This window comes from Chelonoidis abingdonii, chromosome 1 (genome assembly GCF_003597395.2).
Source record: "Chelonoidis abingdonii isolate Lonesome George chromosome 1, CheloAbing_2.0, whole genome shotgun sequence".
NCBI lineage: Eukaryota > Metazoa > Chordata > Testudines > Testudinidae > Chelonoidis > Chelonoidis abingdonii.
The window spans coordinates 138258444-138277196 of record NC_133769.1 but is presented as its reverse complement, the minus strand read 5'-3'; the positions used below and the strand labels follow the sequence as shown (position 1 = coordinate 138277196).

The 18753-nt window shown below is 38.6% G+C and overlaps 1 protein-coding gene across 3 annotated transcripts in view; it reads right to left on the bottom strand.

Moving 5' to 3' along the window:
- Positions 1 to 18753, bottom strand: part of CCDC91 (coiled-coil domain containing 91) — a 364298-nt gene that overhangs the window by 58512 nt on the left and 287033 nt on the right. For all 3 annotated transcript variants that reach the window (XM_032772230.2, XM_032772231.2, XM_075070673.1), the window contains exon 12: positions 12260 to 12373. In XM_032772230.2, the coding sequence (XP_032628121.1) occupies positions 12260 to 12373 (114 nt within the window). The remainder of the gene's footprint in view (positions 1 to 12259; positions 12374 to 18753) is intronic.

Genomic DNA, 18753 nt, shown 5'->3' with positions numbered 1-18753 from the left:
GATTTCACATATTAATCATGCTATATTAGTGATAATGGCAGATGCCTCAGACATCTGTCTTAAGCAGGTTAAAAGAATTGAAGTTGGCTACTCTTTTAAAGGGAACAACATTGTCCATCAAATCCAATTTTGCCATTTAATGAAGAGGAAGAGACTTTTGAAATTGCAAGTGATGTGATGGTGACTCATTTTTGTTTGTCACATAAAAAGTTGTTTGAAATAATGACCTATCTGTGATGTGTCTTAAGAGATTCAAGTGACTGACTCATTACTGTTATTTTGATTATTGGTGGACATACAGCATTAATGACAGCTGCAGTTTGTCTCTTTGCCGATAGAAAATTGCACTAATTCCCAAATCATTCAAGTTGAAGATTTTTGGAAGGAGGAGATAGATATAGAGCAGAAGGTTGTTTGCCAGTTTATTTTCCTTACTATTATACTGAGGTTACAATTTCTGGTGTTAACTAGCTGATTGGAATTATTGGTGCAATTTCTACTATTGTCTGATTAGGACAAATTACTTGCAATTTGCTTATTTGAGAATATCACATCCTACAGGACTTATGCTCTTAGGATCTATGTTTTTGTAGCACAGTACAGACAAAATATACTTCAATAGGCAAAACTGATCACCTCTAAGAGAAATCGCCAAGCTCTACAGCTAGCAGATGAGAAAACTGTGAGATGATGTGTACAAAAAGACAAAATTATATATATACCGTTTTCTCTTTGTTCTTTCTCTTACATTCATTCTCACAAAGTTCTCACATTCTTTGAGAATCAGCTTAAGGGATGTCTCAAAATAAAAAGCAGAACTATTACTGCAACAGGCATTGCATAAAGATAGACCAATGCCCGACATTAATAAATAGGAAAGCTTGATTTTGTTTTTATAAATATAAAAAAAGGCAATGTGATACCTCCATAAACAGATCTTCAAAAGGACTTACCCTCAAAAAAAACCTGGCTAAGTGAAATAAAACTTATCCAAAAGAGAAACAAACCTTAGTTTGGGGATCCCTACTGCAGTCTGCTCAGTGACCAAACTGGAACTCTCTTCTAGAAGTTGAATTTAAAATCATAGCAGATTTTCGTTAGCTATATCAAGACCATAACAACATTCATGACACTGAGGATAGGGTCAAATGTGTCACGCCTCACACAAACTTGATGACAAAGGACTGCAGAGACAACAGTCTAATTTCAGCTGATCAATGGGAGACTGAAAGAGCTGCCAAATAAATTGGACTGGAGCTAGTCTTTAAACTCAATTCATACAAATAAGAAAAGTAGTTGTTATGGATATACAGCATCTGTGCTATGCCCAGGTCTTTAAACAGTCTCCTGGGAGTAACCTCTTTAGTGTGCCAGACCCCAAGGGTCCACACTTTTCCACAAGAGCAGACCACCCAGCCTCAATGACTCCTATACTGAGCCTTCTGGCTTGCACATCCCATTTCTTTCCATGGCTCTCAACAAGTCCAACTGACAGCAGATATCTGAGAAAAGCTTTATCTTCTAGGGAGCACTGTAACCAGCAGAATATTTGCCATGAAACAGTACAGCCTTTTCAAAACAAGTTAACATTTATTAATCACATGGAATACACCATGCAAAGTCCTCAGGTTAGCATGGAAAAAACGTCAGCTTAAGATAGAATCCACATTGGCAGAAGTAATGGCTTTGCCATGCCATGATTCTCTGAGATCCCTCTTAGCTCTCTTCCCATGTGTATCCCTGTAAGACCCCCATTTATTCAACCTTAAGAGCAGCCTGCTCACACTTGTCCTCCCTTTGTTGCCAACTGTGGTCTTTTCACTCTGCTTCTCTACATAGTGTTAGAGGAAGTAACCTCCTCTCGGTGTCCCAGTAGCCCAGTGTTAATGGTCCAGTTCTTGGCTCTTGCATTGTCAACACAGGGTCTTCCATTCATGTTTGTAGATTGCTTTAGGAGAAGCTCAGGGAGCTCATAAGCAGGTCCTCAGACAATCCTCTGATTAGAATGTTTTTAAAACATATATTGTATATGCATATAATGTCTTTTGTCTGGCAAAAAAAATTTCCCTGGAACCTAGCTCCCCTCCATTTACATTAATTCTTATGGGGAAATTGGATTTGTTTAACATTGTTTTGCGTAAAGTCGCATTTATCAAGAACATAACTATGAAGTTAAGCGAGGTGTTACTGTAAATCAAATCTGAAGAATTAAATTAACAACTCAGCTCGTCCACTGGCTCTCTATGTTATGCTTATCGTGAATAATGAATGATTTACTATTTCTGATATTCACTTCTCCAATACCTATGAAGTCTATATTATAATGTCTACAACAGACAGAAACAGTTTTACAGAAATCATTCTACACCATTTCCTGATTCTAAATTCTCATGGAAAAATGAAGCAATGAGTTTTCCTGAGTACAGTAACCAGGAACTGATGTAGATAATGAGAGCTGGCTAATCTCTTAAACATAAAATGCACTCAGGGCTTCTGATGCCACTTGTAAAGAGAAGTTTCATCTATTTTTCTCTTAAACAGAAGATTTGTTACCTGATTATTTCTTTTCTGGGCTAACCTCTCTCTTTGCCCAGACTATTTGGACTGTGGCTTTGTGCAACTGCCAGAGACAGCTCATACATGACCTAAGGCTCTGAAGCTTACTTATGGCCCTTTCACCCACTGACCCAATAGAAAAGAACTTCCAATGTGATATTAAATCACTGAAAACTTAATAGACTAATTTAAATTTGTAATAATAATCTTTTATCTATAACTGCTGTGGACTCTACACATGACTCAGGATCTGAGCTCATTTAAAGTAATCCCTTGAGAACTTATCCAGTGTGAGGAAGGGTATGGGAAACGGGTGAGTGTACAACAGGAAGTCTATTTAGGTAATAAATGTTTCATTGTGATGCAATCTCTCCTCCAATCAAGGCTATCTGTGCAAGCAGTAAGGCTGCAAGTGGTGAGGAAAATGTAGTAGAGAAGAAGTGATTTAAAAAGTGTTTTCCTTTCTCTACAGCTAAGCAACTGATTACCCAGGGATCACTGGTGGCAGCACCTTCCTGCAAAGAGTTTTTCTGTGGAGGACTGTAGTTCATCACAATAGTATTTGATACAAACATTCATGGAAGTTCAGGTGGCACGTTTGCAGATTTCTTCGTTCATGGCTGCTGCTCTTTTCCCCCCAGAAAGCAGCGACAGTTCATGCTGAGCGGTCTCTGATTCACAGTGGAATAGGTTACCCTCTGTGATGCAGTACTTGTTACAGAGAATCTAGATGTCTTAGGATAAAAACATTTTGGATGAAAACAACAAATAATGAAAATGATTTCATAACTTGATCTGTTCACTTCAGAGATATGTTTACTGCCCTTGTCACAAAAAGCTTATGCTGTGCTCTGTCTTTCTGACATTTTGGCTTTTGGAAAAACAGGATATTATCCCCCTTGGAGATACGGAAAACTCAACTTTAGTTAGGAATGATTTGGGAGTACAATGCACAATCTTGCCCTTATTAAACATGCAAGTAGGTTTTGTGTCTCTCTAGGGCAAAGTCTCTGAGTCTCACCTTGATAGTGAAATGCCGCTAAGAAGAATGTTTGGATATAAATATGAGGCATTTAAAAAGATTGTCGTAATTGCCTCAAAGGGGAGAGCTACATGGGATTGTAGTGCCATATTCAGATAACAGGTAGGAAAGACAGATATGCCTATAGGCGTGCTGCCCTGAAGAACAATGAAGGGAGTGCTTCCATTGTGCAATTATATCAATATTATGCTCTTTACTCTTATGACTTGAGTAAATGGTGCACAGTTCAAAGTCTAAGTCTAGACCTCCTGAAGAAAGTTTGCCACTTGAGGAGGAGGATGCAGATGAGTACAGCTCTTCTGAGGGAAGATGCAGATCCTTGGGGAGTTGAAGTAGGCTGAGAAGAACCAGACACAAACCTTTGAGGGATGGTTGCAAAGGTGTTTTTTCATTATTGCTACCTTGGGTTCTAATACCGGAAAAGACTTGGGTACTGCAGACAACAGTGAAATACCAAGGCCAAAATACTGTCTTTGGAGTGACTATTTAATCTGCATGAGCTGTAATGGTAGCCAGAGCTGAAGATCCCTGTACTGAGGAAGTCTGTACTAACGAAGGTGATATTAGGCACAATGGTAGTGATGAAGAAACCTCAGCCGATGGAAGTCTATTATCTCAGTGTGGTACCAAATATTATGAGACAAATGGTATCAATATCACTGGTACTGAGGCACTGGCACGGGTTGCTGAGGATTGACAATGTAGTACCAGACCAGAAAAGCGTGAGTCAGCTGCTACCAAATATCATGCTACCAGTCAGATTTAGCAGGGACAGGCTTGGACAAGTCAGAAGAATGAATGACATTAACTTTTTCTTAGCTGGTACTGTGGATGGTGACCATTGTCAAGCCCCTGCTGAAGATCTCTGCTTCTTTCTGACTCTGACAACAGGAATTTCTTTTGAGAAGCGATCTCAGGGTCAGAAGCACTCTTCATGAATATCTTCATTAAAAGAATGTGAAAGGAGACCACAGGCTTTTTTCATGCATTTGGAAAAATATCTATGGAATATTTGTCTGGGACGTGACTGTCCCCTAGACAAAAGAGGCACTTATATATTCATAATTTAAAGGAATAGCTGCCTCACAGGCAGAGCAGGTTTTAAAATAAGAACCTGAGAAAAGTTACTATTAAAACACTAGATCTATTATAAGAAAGGCTACTGGGAAGCAACTTGGCACTACAGGAAATCCATCTGGGATGGGTAGTAAGATGGGACTGAGTGCTACACCATCCCTTATGACCTGGGGAAAAAGCACATAATGTCATGCAGGGCACATGCATGACCCCAATGGACACTGCTGACCAAAACAATCCTAGCTTGCATGCATGGAACACATAGACACTTACAGTGAGATCTGTGTGAACAAATACTTGAAGAACAACACTGAGATTTGAGTTGGATAGGGAATCCATAGGCTTATTTTGTCTACCAATGAAGCAAGTCAACCACTTGGGTTAATATTTTCACTCCCCCCCCTCCCCCAATTACTTCTCGGAATAGTTCCATGAATATAGCAGGAATTTCTGAAGTTCGCCTGGGGTTAGTTCTGTGCAAGGAGTCTTAAATTCCAGTAGTTACAATCAACAATGAATAGATGACAACTGGTTCTGAGCTATTTTGGAAATAGGATTTGAAACGATGATTTTTCTTACACATAGAAGACTAGCTACTGACTCTGGTTAAGGAGACAACAATGACTATCTGAACCCGTAAATGATCAGAGTCTCTGAAGACATCAGAAATCTGTTCTGTGCATTAATTCATAGGTGCTGGAACTAAGGGTGCTGGCTTGAAGCACCCCTTGGCTTGAAGTTGTTTCCATCATATACAGGGCTTACAGTTTGGGTCAATGGCTCTTAGCACCACCACTGTACAAATTGTTCCAGTTCCCCTGCATTCATTACAAATCTATAATCTTGGGGAAATAAGATTTTCTGTGTTTTGAGGACCTGCGGGACGTGACTCTGATTAGCATATCCACACTTGTGTCCAATGGGTAAAAAAGAACATCGATGTGCTTGCTGTACCCAAGAGTTCTCCTTGACTATTTAATTTTAGGATTGTTTTATTGTGTATTATTTGTTTATTGTTTACTTGTTATACTGCCATGTGATTAGTGCTTTATGAATTATTAATAAAATATTACCAGGCTAATCTACTTTTTAAAGGAAGGGGCCTATTCATAATCAGGATATGCTAACTTAGAGCCATCAAATAAGAAAAACTGTAATTATTGTTTAAATTTAAAGTTACTACTTCGATTAAAATAAGCACATATGGTTATGTTGATAATGGCATGTATACAATTTTGTAGACTTTATAACTCAACCACAAGGAAGGAGGACTTCTGCAGCAAGTGGCTTCCTTTTTTAACTCTGATTGTTTCTTCAAAAATAAATTTTATAGACAACTTTCCAGCACACTAGCCCATTGTCTTTTAATGTACAAAAGTTAGGGTCCTTTAGAATCTGGGTCCCAATGCAGAAGAATAATTCTTGAGATTTATTTAAAAAAACAACAAACAACAACTTATTACACTTGGTTTTAGAAATCATTCCTTGGATGTGAGCATTTGCTGCTTCTTGGATGCTTCCTTCCTTCTTCATAGCCTGCTCATGTGTAATGGTCTCATTTGTGGGATGGATTGGAAAACATTATTTTCTAATCCAAGGCCATAGTTCTTTATAAACCAAAAACTCTTCCTCCCTCGGGGATATGTCAGGGAATGTGGTCTTTCCTGTCTCCTTTTTCTAAAAGCCTCAAAGTTTGTGGTATCTTTTATTAATTTCAGCATGTTATATGTGATATTACACTGGCTATATATATGAAAAGGAAGTTATTTTCAGGATTTTATTTTTTCATTTTTAAAGCAGTTAAAATTGGTGTCTTATACAGATTCCAGAGGCATTTGGAAAGATTCTAGATGATACAATTTTAAAAAGAGAAAGGTCTCTTTTTAAAAAGGGTGATTATGTAGAGTAAGTTGAAAGTGAGTGAGGACAGTTGTAACAGTTCTTAATATTGTATATTACTATATAAATTTAACATATAAAGGATTCTTATTATTCTAAATTAGAACCAGATTTATGACTTTTCAATAAGTTGTAACATTTTGATAATCACAAAAAAAAAATACTTTTCGTTCTGGTTTTTCTGTCATACCTACTTTCATTTCCTTTTTTGGGTAATGAATATTATATTGGGATTTTCAAGATCTCTAGACAAGTTCTTGCTGAGAATTAAGTGCAGAATAAATTAAGCCTTCCTCAGTTTTACTTACCAGCAAAAATTATTTTGGAACATTAAAACCTCAAGTTGACACACAATTCTGAGCTGCTATTACTACCACTTTGTGAACCGACACAAAGTTTTTCAAGAATCCATGTATGAGGATATCTGTAAATGCTGGATTTTTTAGTGGCTTATCATGAACTACACAAGTTGATAAAACAGATATCAGACTGAAACAAAAATTAAAAAATCATTTAATCAGTATGTCCAGCAGTGAGTTATAAGTTACTTTGAACATTGGTTATACAGAAGGTTTATTGTAAGGAAAGAAATGTATTTTATACAATTTCAAAATAAACTGATGCTTCTGAACAAGATTCTGTTTATGGATCTTTTCCTGAAGCACTTAATCATTGCTAACCAAGTGGAAATACTGCTCTGCCCATGTCCTCTGCTTCGAAGGACTTTAAACATTTTTATAAACAGCAAGGAAGTGTACTCTTACACACTGTATGCTACCAATTAGTGGGTGGAAGCGGATCTGCCTCTGATATTCGAAGAAAAATGGCAACATGATCTCCCTGAACTTCAGCCAGTAAATGGAAGTAAAACTTGTGCTTTCTCTAAGGGTCCTTCTAGGAATCCCTCCCAAAATTATTGCCATTTAGTATAGTTAATAAGGTATATTTCTCATTCTGACAGGTGCTTCAGCCTTGACCAGAGATCCGTTCACACAGCCTCTGATGTAGCCATCTCAAAAGCTAGTTTTGCCAAATGGTTTGGGGTTATACACATTTTCCAAGTTGAATGGCAATGCAGACAGACTTCACAAATCTTGCACCAGGAATAGCTAGCCCTCCTTAGCTGTATCCTTTCTGTACGGGCATGTGAGGCAACTGATCAATAAGTAAAACAAAAAACTCCACTTATATTCAGGATTTTGACATTCAAGACTGAAATTCATTATGGAATGAATGGAAATGGAATTCATTCTGGAATGAAGGAAAGATTGATTCTGTCAAAGATATAATTTTCATTGTCTCCTTGCAAGTATTTTAAGGATAAGATACATTTGAACTTTCTTGTCTTATACTTAAAACTCTGCTTTGATTCAGAGACACTATTGTCTAGCTACTTTTAGTTTATATAATAAATATCATCTTTCTCATTTCATCTAAATGTAATATGATGTGAAATTACAGTAACTCCTCACTTAACATTGTAGTTATGTTCTTGAAAAATTCAACTTTAAGCGAAATGATGTTAAGTGAATCCAATTTCCCCATAAGAATTAATGTAAATGAGGGGGGAGTTAGGTTCCAGGGAACTTTTTTTTTGCTAGACAAAAGTCATTGTATACATTTTAAACATTTTTAAACAAGCAATTTAATACAAGTACAGTATAAATTTTAAACAGTTTTAAACAGGCAATTCAATACAGGTATTAAACAGGCTGGCAGCCCCACTATCAGCTCCCCTACGTCCCCCCCAGTGCCTCCCACCCGGTGGCAGACCCTGTGGATCAGCACCTTTCCCCTGCTCCTCCTGCCTCCGACTATCAGCTGTCTTGCAGCATCAGGAGGCTGGGGGAAGAAGTGAGGACATGGTGCATGTCCTGCTCCCTCCCCAAGCCTCCTGACCGCCAAAAAACAGCTGATTGCCGCAGGCAGAAGGCACGGGAGGGAGGGGGAAGGCTGTGTGCCGCATCCTTGGTCCTCCCCCCAGCCTTCTGAACATTGCAAGACAGCTGATCACTGTAGGCAGGAGGCAGGGGGAGCAGGGGAAGGCACTGATCCGCAGGGTCTGCTGCAGGTGAGAGGCACTGGTGGGGGGCGTAGGGGAGCTGATAGGCTGCCAGCCGTGGATGAAGCAGATGGCCAAACTACATTATAGAGAAGCATTGCACAACTTTAAACGAGCATGTTCTGTAATGGAGCAGGGATGTAACATCAAAACAATGTTAAGCGAGAGGATGTTAAGTGGGGAGTTACTGTATATACAAAATGTGCATTACCATCTATGAACTATACATGTATACCATTTATGCACTTAAAAGTGACTGCATTCTATATGGTACATAATATATACATGGTAATACAATTACTAATGCATCATCTTTCAAAACTGATAAGCATGATTAGCTACAAGTTGCATCACAACTAATGTAAACTGACAATATATCAGGCTGAATGATTCCTAAAACGCACAGAAGAACCAGTTCTTCATAACTGCATTCAAAGTACTTATAACTAAATATCAGTGATAACCTAAAGTTGAAAATATGTTTCAACAAAATGGATTTTAGATTTTTTGCAATAATTGGATGAATTAACTTTCTTTGGTTCTGTTCTACAACAGACTACTTTCTCAAGCACTGAAAAATGTAAGAAAGAACAAACATGTTTTTTGATGGAAGAAAGGAGTAGTACACTGAGAAAGGAAAGATAAGAGACTTTCTATTTATCTCAATCATCTGGGATCCTAGGAAGATCTAGCAAAGATAAAGAAACGGAAAATATGTAGAAGAAAAGGACAAGAAAAGACAGAAAAACAATTATGCCCTGATTTATAGCCTTTGCAATCGCATTGTCTTTAATGGGGATGAACAATGCATAAATAAAGGAGAATTTGGCCCAAGATTTTAATATGAATGTTATACTGATTTGTGTAAGTCTCACAAGAGGTGAGATAGCTTTATAGTAGTAAGACAATAAAATAATGGGAAGAGAGCTCTGTGAAGAAACCATGTCTATAAATTAATCTTTTTGGGGAAAAAATCCATTCTTTTTGATGCAAATGGAAATACATATACCAAGGGATGAAATGGAGATGAGCTGCTCTAGATTTGCCAGATAAAAAAACTCAAGGGATGTGATAGTTTGCCAAAACTTTTTCTTCATTCTAAATATCTTTTTATGATGTCCATTTTGTGGTGACTAGCTTCCAAATAAAAATGTAATAATACTTTTCACATGAAACTTTTAAATGACTTATGGAAAATAAAGTTCAGAAGGCAGTTTAGATCTTAAAAATGTGAAGAAAGGAAGAGTAATAAATGATATTTGGAGCACACAGACTTTTGCAGATGTTATGGCTAACACCCTGAAAAAACAGCCTAGGTTTTTAAGTTTGAATGTTCACTGATCATAGCGAGTGCACAGTAAATGTTAACACAAGCAATAAATACTGAACTGACAATGGTTTATTATTGGGACATCTTTTGAGCCTTTTGTAAGGGATGTAGTTAATTGATGAATATTCTGTTTTTTGTAAAGTGGGAAAATTGCTGATACTACTACATGGATTCTTACAATATTTACTTGTAAATCTCAGCGTAAAAAAAAGATTTTAGAACGGAAAGAGCACAACACTATGATGGCTGATGAGAATTACATAGTGTTTACTTCTTGCAAAAGTACTGTAGCAAATCTTTTGCACAGATGTAGTAAACAGAATTTGTGGAATCCAGTCTGCTGGCTGAGATAGTGCTTATGACTACTGGAGAAAGTTACTATTTTAAATATCCTTTTCTAAGCAGCCAAGTCAAGTCATTATCTTGAAGATTTGATTGGATGGAGGAACCATCTGATTTTCTTTATTGCTTTGTGTATTTTCCAGATGAAAATGAAGATCTGTGGATGAACAATGAAAACCATGGTACTCTTCGTGTCTAGGCAACTATTAAGATTATTTTGGTAGCCAAATTTTTGGCCAGATACTTATCTCAATACTTTTAAAATAAACTAATGTACTTGTGACAAAATAACTGTTTTTGAAAGAGATGGGGGGAAATGCACCTGCAAATGAGATGGAAATGGAGCCCTTGAGTCTCTTCATGTAGAACAAGGAAACATCATGAGAACTCAGTAGAAGACATGTGAGATCTTTAGTAGACTTTCACTTTTGATCCAGACATTCAACTATTTTATGCTAATTTCCAATTTTTTCTGCTAGATACATCTTTGACTACTTTTGTTTTGGGAAGGTCATATTTTCTAAACAACCATCAACTGTTTGTTGATGGTGAGGATTTTGCACTAGATAGCTTGGTTGGTGGTCCAGGTAGTTTATCTATCTGAGATGGGAATTATTTCAACAGAGACTGATATTTTATGTGGTATCATTTATTCTGTAATTGGCATTTTGTGATTGATCAACTTAGTCAAGATACAGATGAGCTCAAACATGTTTTCCCCAGCATTGGTCTCACCTTCCCCGTCAACAAACCCAATATTGCTAAAACTAACCTCCAGCCATAAGAGGATGACAGAGAACTCATCCAATACTGCTTTTGGACTGATCAGCAAGTGATACTTTAGAATTTAAATGAAATTCTCTGAATTCCCACAGTACTCCCAGCCTCTGCTGGCCAGGGAAGTAAGAGACCAAACACATGCTTTCTTTCACAAGACAATATGACTTTGTTACCAGTTATGTTCAAACATAATGTTATATTTATATTTTCAGAGCTCTAAAATTACCGGATTTGATTCAGGTGGAGCATCAGATTATGCTAGGTCCCCAAATGGCTTGCAGATATCAAGTAAAACCCTAAAACTGGACTGTGCTGAGTGGGAAGGGGTGCGGCCAGAGGACACATTGTCTCTGGAGATCCAATGAGTAGCTTCTGCTGGAATGGTTCCTCTGAGCCACCACTGTAACTCAAAACTGTCTTTCCTAACTGGTACCCCTGCAGGAGAGTGGTAGTGCAAATATCTGCCTCCCCCAGAAGTGAATCAAGTGAGTATATACCATTCTAGAATGGCCTTCTGTCCAGCTGGGTCCTAATTTTGCTCTATTGAAATCAATGGCAAACTCCCACGGACTTCAATAAGAGCAGGTAAATGTTTGTAGCCTCGGTACATCAACTTTCTGAACAAGATGAAAAGGTACATCAACTTTCTGAACAAGATGAAAATACCTTTTCAGAATGGTGTCTGACAATGGACATAAAATCTGACATTTATTAGTGTGCACACAAGTGAATAAGTAACTCAACAGTTAGAGAGTGTGTTGCATACACAGTCTGCAGAACAATTATTTTATGTATAGAGATAAAATGGAATATGTTACACCTACTGAACTCACTAATGAATCGAACTCAACTGTGAGTAGTGGGATATGATTGTCTGCATTTTTGTCCAAACTTTACAATTTTTGTAAGAAATACTACATATTTTAACCAAGATATTCATTTCTGTATTTCTCCTTGGCTTCTGATAGAACTGAAATTTTGCAGATGTGAATAATTGGATATAGTACTATACCAGACAAATTATCCAAAGTATATGTGCAAAATCAAAGGTATAAAAATTTAACTGATAACATTACAATTTAAGACTGATTTTCATGTGTAATAAACTTAATATAATTCTAGCCACATGAATTTAAACCTTCAGCTATTATTATACAAGAGTGACACTTACCCTCTTCTGTTCTTTGATATATTCCATCAATTCCTCTCTTGTTCTTTTCACAGCTTCTTCCACAGCCTTTTCACTTCGCTTCCGTTCTTCCATTATTTCTGCCTTAACAACTTCCTGTAACAGAAAAGTAAATCTGATAACGGTAAATTGTATACATATACGTATCTATATTTCAGGTATTTCAGGGGCATAGGGAAGTCTCTCAGAATTCATCCCATTCTTTCTCCCAAAGAGTTTGTTAGCTGAGTGCACTGTTCCTACAATCATAGTTATATCCAATATAAATATCTATACGTATGTCTAACAATACTTTCAATAAACTTTCAATAAACCTTCAATAAACACCTTCAGATGGCCCATATCATCTGACTCAGGCTTACTGGATAATGCATAGCAAGGGGCAGTGCTTGATTGTGGTAGAGAATCACAATCACTTACTGTTGCTGAGGGGATGGATGCAAAAAATTAGGATAATATTTAGTTTTGGGGGGACTTCCCAAGGCTGTTGAAGTAGCTACAGTAATGCTTTATATATAAACATTATATTTTAAAGTAACTTCTAAAATAATCTGAGAAATTTGTTATTTTAAAATATAAACCTGAGGAGCAAACCAATTAGTTTTTCAGACTGAAAAGTGATGGATTATTTTCTGTTACTTCTCTTGCCATTCCTACTCTGATCATGAAATCAGAGCATGCATGGCACCCATTCAAGAGAGATTTAATATGCATTGTGCAACTTGCATGCGCAAGCAAAAATAATCTAGAAGTAAAGAACACATTTGTCATTTCTATCAGAAAAGAATCACGAATAGGTAACTATTTTTCAGATGAAGTTATCCATGGTTCCTGAACTCATGTCACAATGGATGTATTCACTTGGCTCTCAAATCAATTTAGGATTGCCTTGCAATTAGGCTTCATTTGTAGCTACAGACACAACACTTCAGCATGCCATCTACTAAGGGAAACTGACTCGGAGGATCCTAAGATCACTGACAGTTTCCCTTTTTGGCTGGCTCTATGTACAAAGAGCTAGATTCAAAGGCAAACTAACTATATTCTGTGTTTATAGTTTCAGCAAGTGCAGAAGTTCTTTACGCACATAGTTGGCTGAAAAGGAAACTGACTAGAATCACACCATTCTAGTTGTTTTCTCTTTGCAGCCAACTCACTGGAGCACTGTTTCAGTTACTGTGGCTGGCAGGACCAAATATAAGTGCAATCTAAAATTACTAAAATTACTGTGAGGGCTGCATTCTCTGCTCCAAGCAGCAGAGAATCTGGGGGAGACAAGCAGAGAAAGGCTAAGAGAGAAGAACTGTGAGGGCAGAAACAGTGGTGGTCCTAATGGTGATTCACACAATATTTTCCATTGAGTGATGACAAATGCAACAGTTTAAACTTACTAACTACAACATAAAGTCATTACACAAGGGCTATACTCTATCCTTGAACTTGGCTATACTTTACCCTGAATATGGGAGGTTCACAGTAAACAGAGACCTCTTATTTTGAAGACTAATTAAAAATATAATTCAGCCTTCATCACAAAATGAGTTTGACACACCTGCAGTAATGAGTAATTTGTAGTAGACTTTTTTTATAACCTCATATAAATGTAATGATAGTGAAAGTGTCAGATTGAGTGTGCTGGAGACAGAAGTTCTCTATTTAGCCACAAAATAGGCACAATGTCACAGTAGTAGTGACAATATCCCCACACTATCTTGTCAGTGTCTCTCGACCCTGCTCTGGAAGGATCACCTAAAGGGATGACCGGGCAATTCAGATATCTCTGCTTCTCTTCTGTTAAGTATTATAATTAGATTTAAGTATTGGAGAGATCTCCTGTCTGAATCCTCTCTCCACTGTAAAATCTCTGATTCCATTCAAAGTAGAAAAATACTCATGGCTCATATATTCAGAAAGCCATTCAAATAGATCCCAATACAGAGAAGCATTTTAAGTACATGCTTAACTTCATCCCCACTGAGGAAAGCGCTGAGGCACGTGCTTAAATCCCATCTTGACTTGAATGGGCTTTACATATGTGTTTAAATGCTTCCCTGCATCAGGGCAATGGGAACAATAATGAGAAACAACCAATTCTGAAAGTGATACACTAGGACTCTTAAGTGGATTTGCTAAACTCACACTGTATATTAATCGAAAGACTAGAAAACCACTGAAGAGTGTAAAGTTAGTTATTGTTTCACCATTCCTATTTTTTGTAATATAGACTAAACATGCTATTGCAGCTAAACTGTTTATGAGAAACAACAATCTGAAGCAACCCACCATTTGCCTGTGGGTTATAAGCCACAACATATCTTGATTGCATACAAGAAATAAATATAACTTTATTTCTTGTCTTTATGAGATACACGGCCATTATTTCATTACAGACTGACTAAACAATAGATCTTTCCTCCAGAAAAATAAATCTGTTTTGAAATGGTTTGGGTGATATACTGGAATCATCCATCTATATCCCAAAAGTGCAGACAATTTAAGTTATTCAAAGTTAAGAAAAATTCCAGTCTTCTTCTAGAAATCATTCAAGATGGAAATATTTTTTTCCCTTTTCACAATTGTACAGAATTATGTTTCTAAAATTAGAACTAAATAATGCCAGAGGGAACATCTCTAAATGGTGTGCTGAATATTGTCAGTCAAAAAAGGGAAAAAAACACTTTATTATAATACTGAAAATGTATTCATTTTAAGCATACTGGTTATTCATATATGAATGAAGACAAAAGAATCAATATAAGGAGAGATAATCCAGTTCTAAAGCTTTTTGTGAGCTCTGTTTATGGCCACCTCCAAACATTTGCTTGTTTTGTTTGACTATAAATTTAAGCAAATGTTTTGTAATGCTATTAACATTTTTCAACTATACAGCAATCTTTTCTTTAAGAACAGTATCTAACACTTTCTACTTACAAAGTTTCAAAGCCCTAAAATTCCAACTGTCCTGCAGGAAATATTTTTTTAAGGGAACTCAGTGCTATTAGAGTTCACTCTTTTGGACAGGCAGAATTTTAAGACTCCAGGAGCACAAGATATTAGATATAATTAGATCATACTGCATCCTCAAGTATAGTGGGACTAGCACGCCTCCATAATGTAAAATATCGATGAAGCAAAAAATTGTCTTCTTGGGCCAAATCCTGATTCTATTAAACATCAATGGGAGTTTTTCCATGGATTTGAATAGGATATTCTTTTCCCCTCTCCTGTAAGCAAATTATTTTATATACTCGGTCATAAGCCGAATATTTTTAGTAAAAAAAAAGGGAAGCACCAGAGAAGGGGGTTGGCTTATTAACAGGTATAGCGAGGGAGAAGTGGGACACAGCCCTTCCCAACAGAGGAAGCAAGGTGAGGCAGTACAGGCAGCAGAGACAGAAGGGAAGAGGCGTGGCCAGATCTCTCCACTTCTGGTCACGCTGCTCTCCCTCCAGCTTCCGAAGCAGCTGCAGCTCCGGGGCTGAAAGGCTACAGCCGTGCTGCTCGCCCCCTGGCCTAGCCCACTGGAACATACCGCGGCTGCACCACCTGGTCTGGCCCGCCGGAGAAGGCTGCAACCGCGCTGCCCAGCCTGCGGAGCAGCTCCAGGCAGGTCAGAGACATCCTCCCCGGCCCTCCCCAGATAAGGTGGGAAGGGATGAGATGGGGAGAGTGTGGAGGACAGTCCTGGGCTAGGGGTGGGGTCATGTGGGGGTGGTCTCTTCACTCCGAGCTTCTCCCCTACTCAAAATTTCTCCACCAGTTGCTGTCCCAGCCCATCAGGATAAGCAGCTGGTGCGCTGGGACACTTTGTTTACTTAGGTTTACCTCCTTGCCTCCAGACGCTCGAGGTAAATAAACCATCTCGGCCCCCCAGCGGCTTATCCTGATGGCCCGGAAGCCAAAGTTTGCTGAGCCCTGAATTATAGAGTTGGCTTATGAACAAGTTATAAAATTTTTCCATTTTACTTATCCATCTGGGGGGGTGGGGATCGGCTTATAAATGAACCAGCTTATGATCAAGTATATACTTCTCATCAACCACCACCAAGTAACCTTTGCAAAATGATGCCATTTTTATTGTCTGCATAGCAGAAGTGACAGAAAAACTCCATAATGACAAATTCACAATACCCATCTTCACAATCTGGAGCCTAGCAAATATGAACATCTTAGTTGTGAAGGCTGATTAAAATAGAACAAAATAGTAATTTAGGTTACCAGGGAGCAAACTGTGAGACAAAGGTTTCTTTGACTAGAGAGCCCTGGCAAGACGAACCACAAATGCAGCAGAAAGTTACACATTATAGAAATATGCTGCTCACATAACTATATTCACATGCCAATTTAATTAGTGAAAAAGACCAAAATACCATGTTTTGCATTATAATATAAAGAAAGCTGATCAAACTCCATAATACATTCTTTAAAACAGAACAGAGATGTGGCAAGGCAGCATTGTCTTGAAGATGCAAAAAATTTTGCACTGATCAATTGTTTGCGAACACTAAAGCACGTACAGAAGACTCCATTCAAGAATGAACTTAAGTATCTTGGTGCCATGTTATTGCATACTTTAAAAAGCAAGCTAGACAAGTTAAGAATGAAGTCATAGACCAATGAAATTCTACCATGTTTCTATAGACTTCAAACACATTAACACAAACAACTGAGAACTATATTTATGAAAAGCTATTTTTGTAAAATTATGATTACAACATAAAAAAAAGTAGGGTGAGGAACTGTTTAGCATTGTCACTGAAAAAACATTAATAATTGCATTAATTTTCTTTACCTTGTCTAAGAAAGAAAAAAAGAATAAATGTTGGCAAAGTTAAGTGGTATAATATCCCACTTATATGGGGTGGATTTAAGTACATAACTCAATTAATGCCATAGTATAGACGTGCTGAAGTTTTACTCTACATTATGAAGACTTCGAACACTGCTCAAAATTTTTTTTCCCCTCAAAGGGCTGCTGCTAAAACCAACATTATTTCATTGCTTTGTATATTCATATCTGATTTGCCCCAACAAAACAAAAAATTACAAATTATTTTCCACTGTTCATTTCCATGCTTTTAAAGGCTTTAGTTTCCTTATAAGTAGCCAGGCACTCAGGCAGCAGCACAGACAGCTGCAGCGGCACAGGAGCCAGCAAACAGAGCTGCTAACAGGGGAGTTTCAGTGGGAGTTTCCAGGGGGAGGTTGCAGGGGAGACCAAGGCAGAGGAACCAACAAGCCAGAGAAGAGAGAGGACAGTGGGGCGCCAGGACCCAGTGCCTAGGAGGTCCATGTTGTGGCATGTGGCCTGGATTGCCAGGCACAAAGTGAGAAGGCCATGACTGATACAGAAGGAGCAGTGAAAGACACAATGAGGATGACTGGATGTGGAAGCTGCGGCATGTACATGATCCTAGAGAATAAATTTGCTTCCCAATGTCCGCTTACATCCCCAAAGCCCTCCTATAGTAGCCACCACTGCCTGAGCCCATCTGTTTAATTGTCAAATAATCTTGCTCAGTCCCTTTCGGTCGCCCTTGCTCTAGGAACCCGGCAGCAATACCCACGCTGAAGACTACGACCTGGAGCCTCGATTTCATTGAGCGGTCTGTTCCCAATCTGGGCATAAGTCCTCCAATTGGCTACAGTCCAGCCGTGCTATCTAAGCCGCTTATCATTCGTTCCCACATGCAAGGGACAATCAACGCAGTTATTCTTTCCCGCTCCGCTAGCGATCCTTTCAGCATCAGGTGCCACATCCAGATTATCTTAGCACCCGACCAGAACAGCACACCCTTCTGTTCTTCCCGATCATAGCCTCGTAGTTACCAGGCCTGTCTCTATCCGCCATTCTCGAGCTAAGGAGTCTCCAAGATCAGCGTCAGACCTGCCTTTAATCGTCTGGTCTGACAGTGTGATTCCCCGGGCCATCCCCTGCTCCGCACTGTTCCGCAAGTCCCCATTGTCATTCCTATTGACCCTTGACAATCCTGCCTAGGGCTCATATTTTTGCGCTGTTGCCGTCATGACTCGCTATCCCATCCTTTCTGCAGGACTAGATGCTGCTCTCCTCTTTGTTCCTTGCCCTCTCTCTCTTCAGCGACCACGTGCTGTGCCCCTTCTTCATTTTTCCAACTCTGCAAATTCTGTTCTAGTTCTATTTTCTATCCTTCACTGGCTCTTCTTTTCCTCTGCCTGGGTTCTCTTAGTCACATGCTTCCATCGTCCACTTTCCTCACCCAGCACAGCCCCTCCTCCAGAATTCTTGCGCTCCCGCCTTCCATCTGCACATCTGAGCTGTACTACATTTGGCCCCTCCTGTCTGCTGTTCCTCATCTCTTCGAACCCCCATTTCTAACTCTAACCAGGAGCTTTCACGCTGCATCCTCCAGCGCCATCCGCGAATACTTTTCTTCCATCAGCTCCTATCAGGCCAAGCACCTTCATGGCAGCATATAAACCCTTTTAGGTAAACC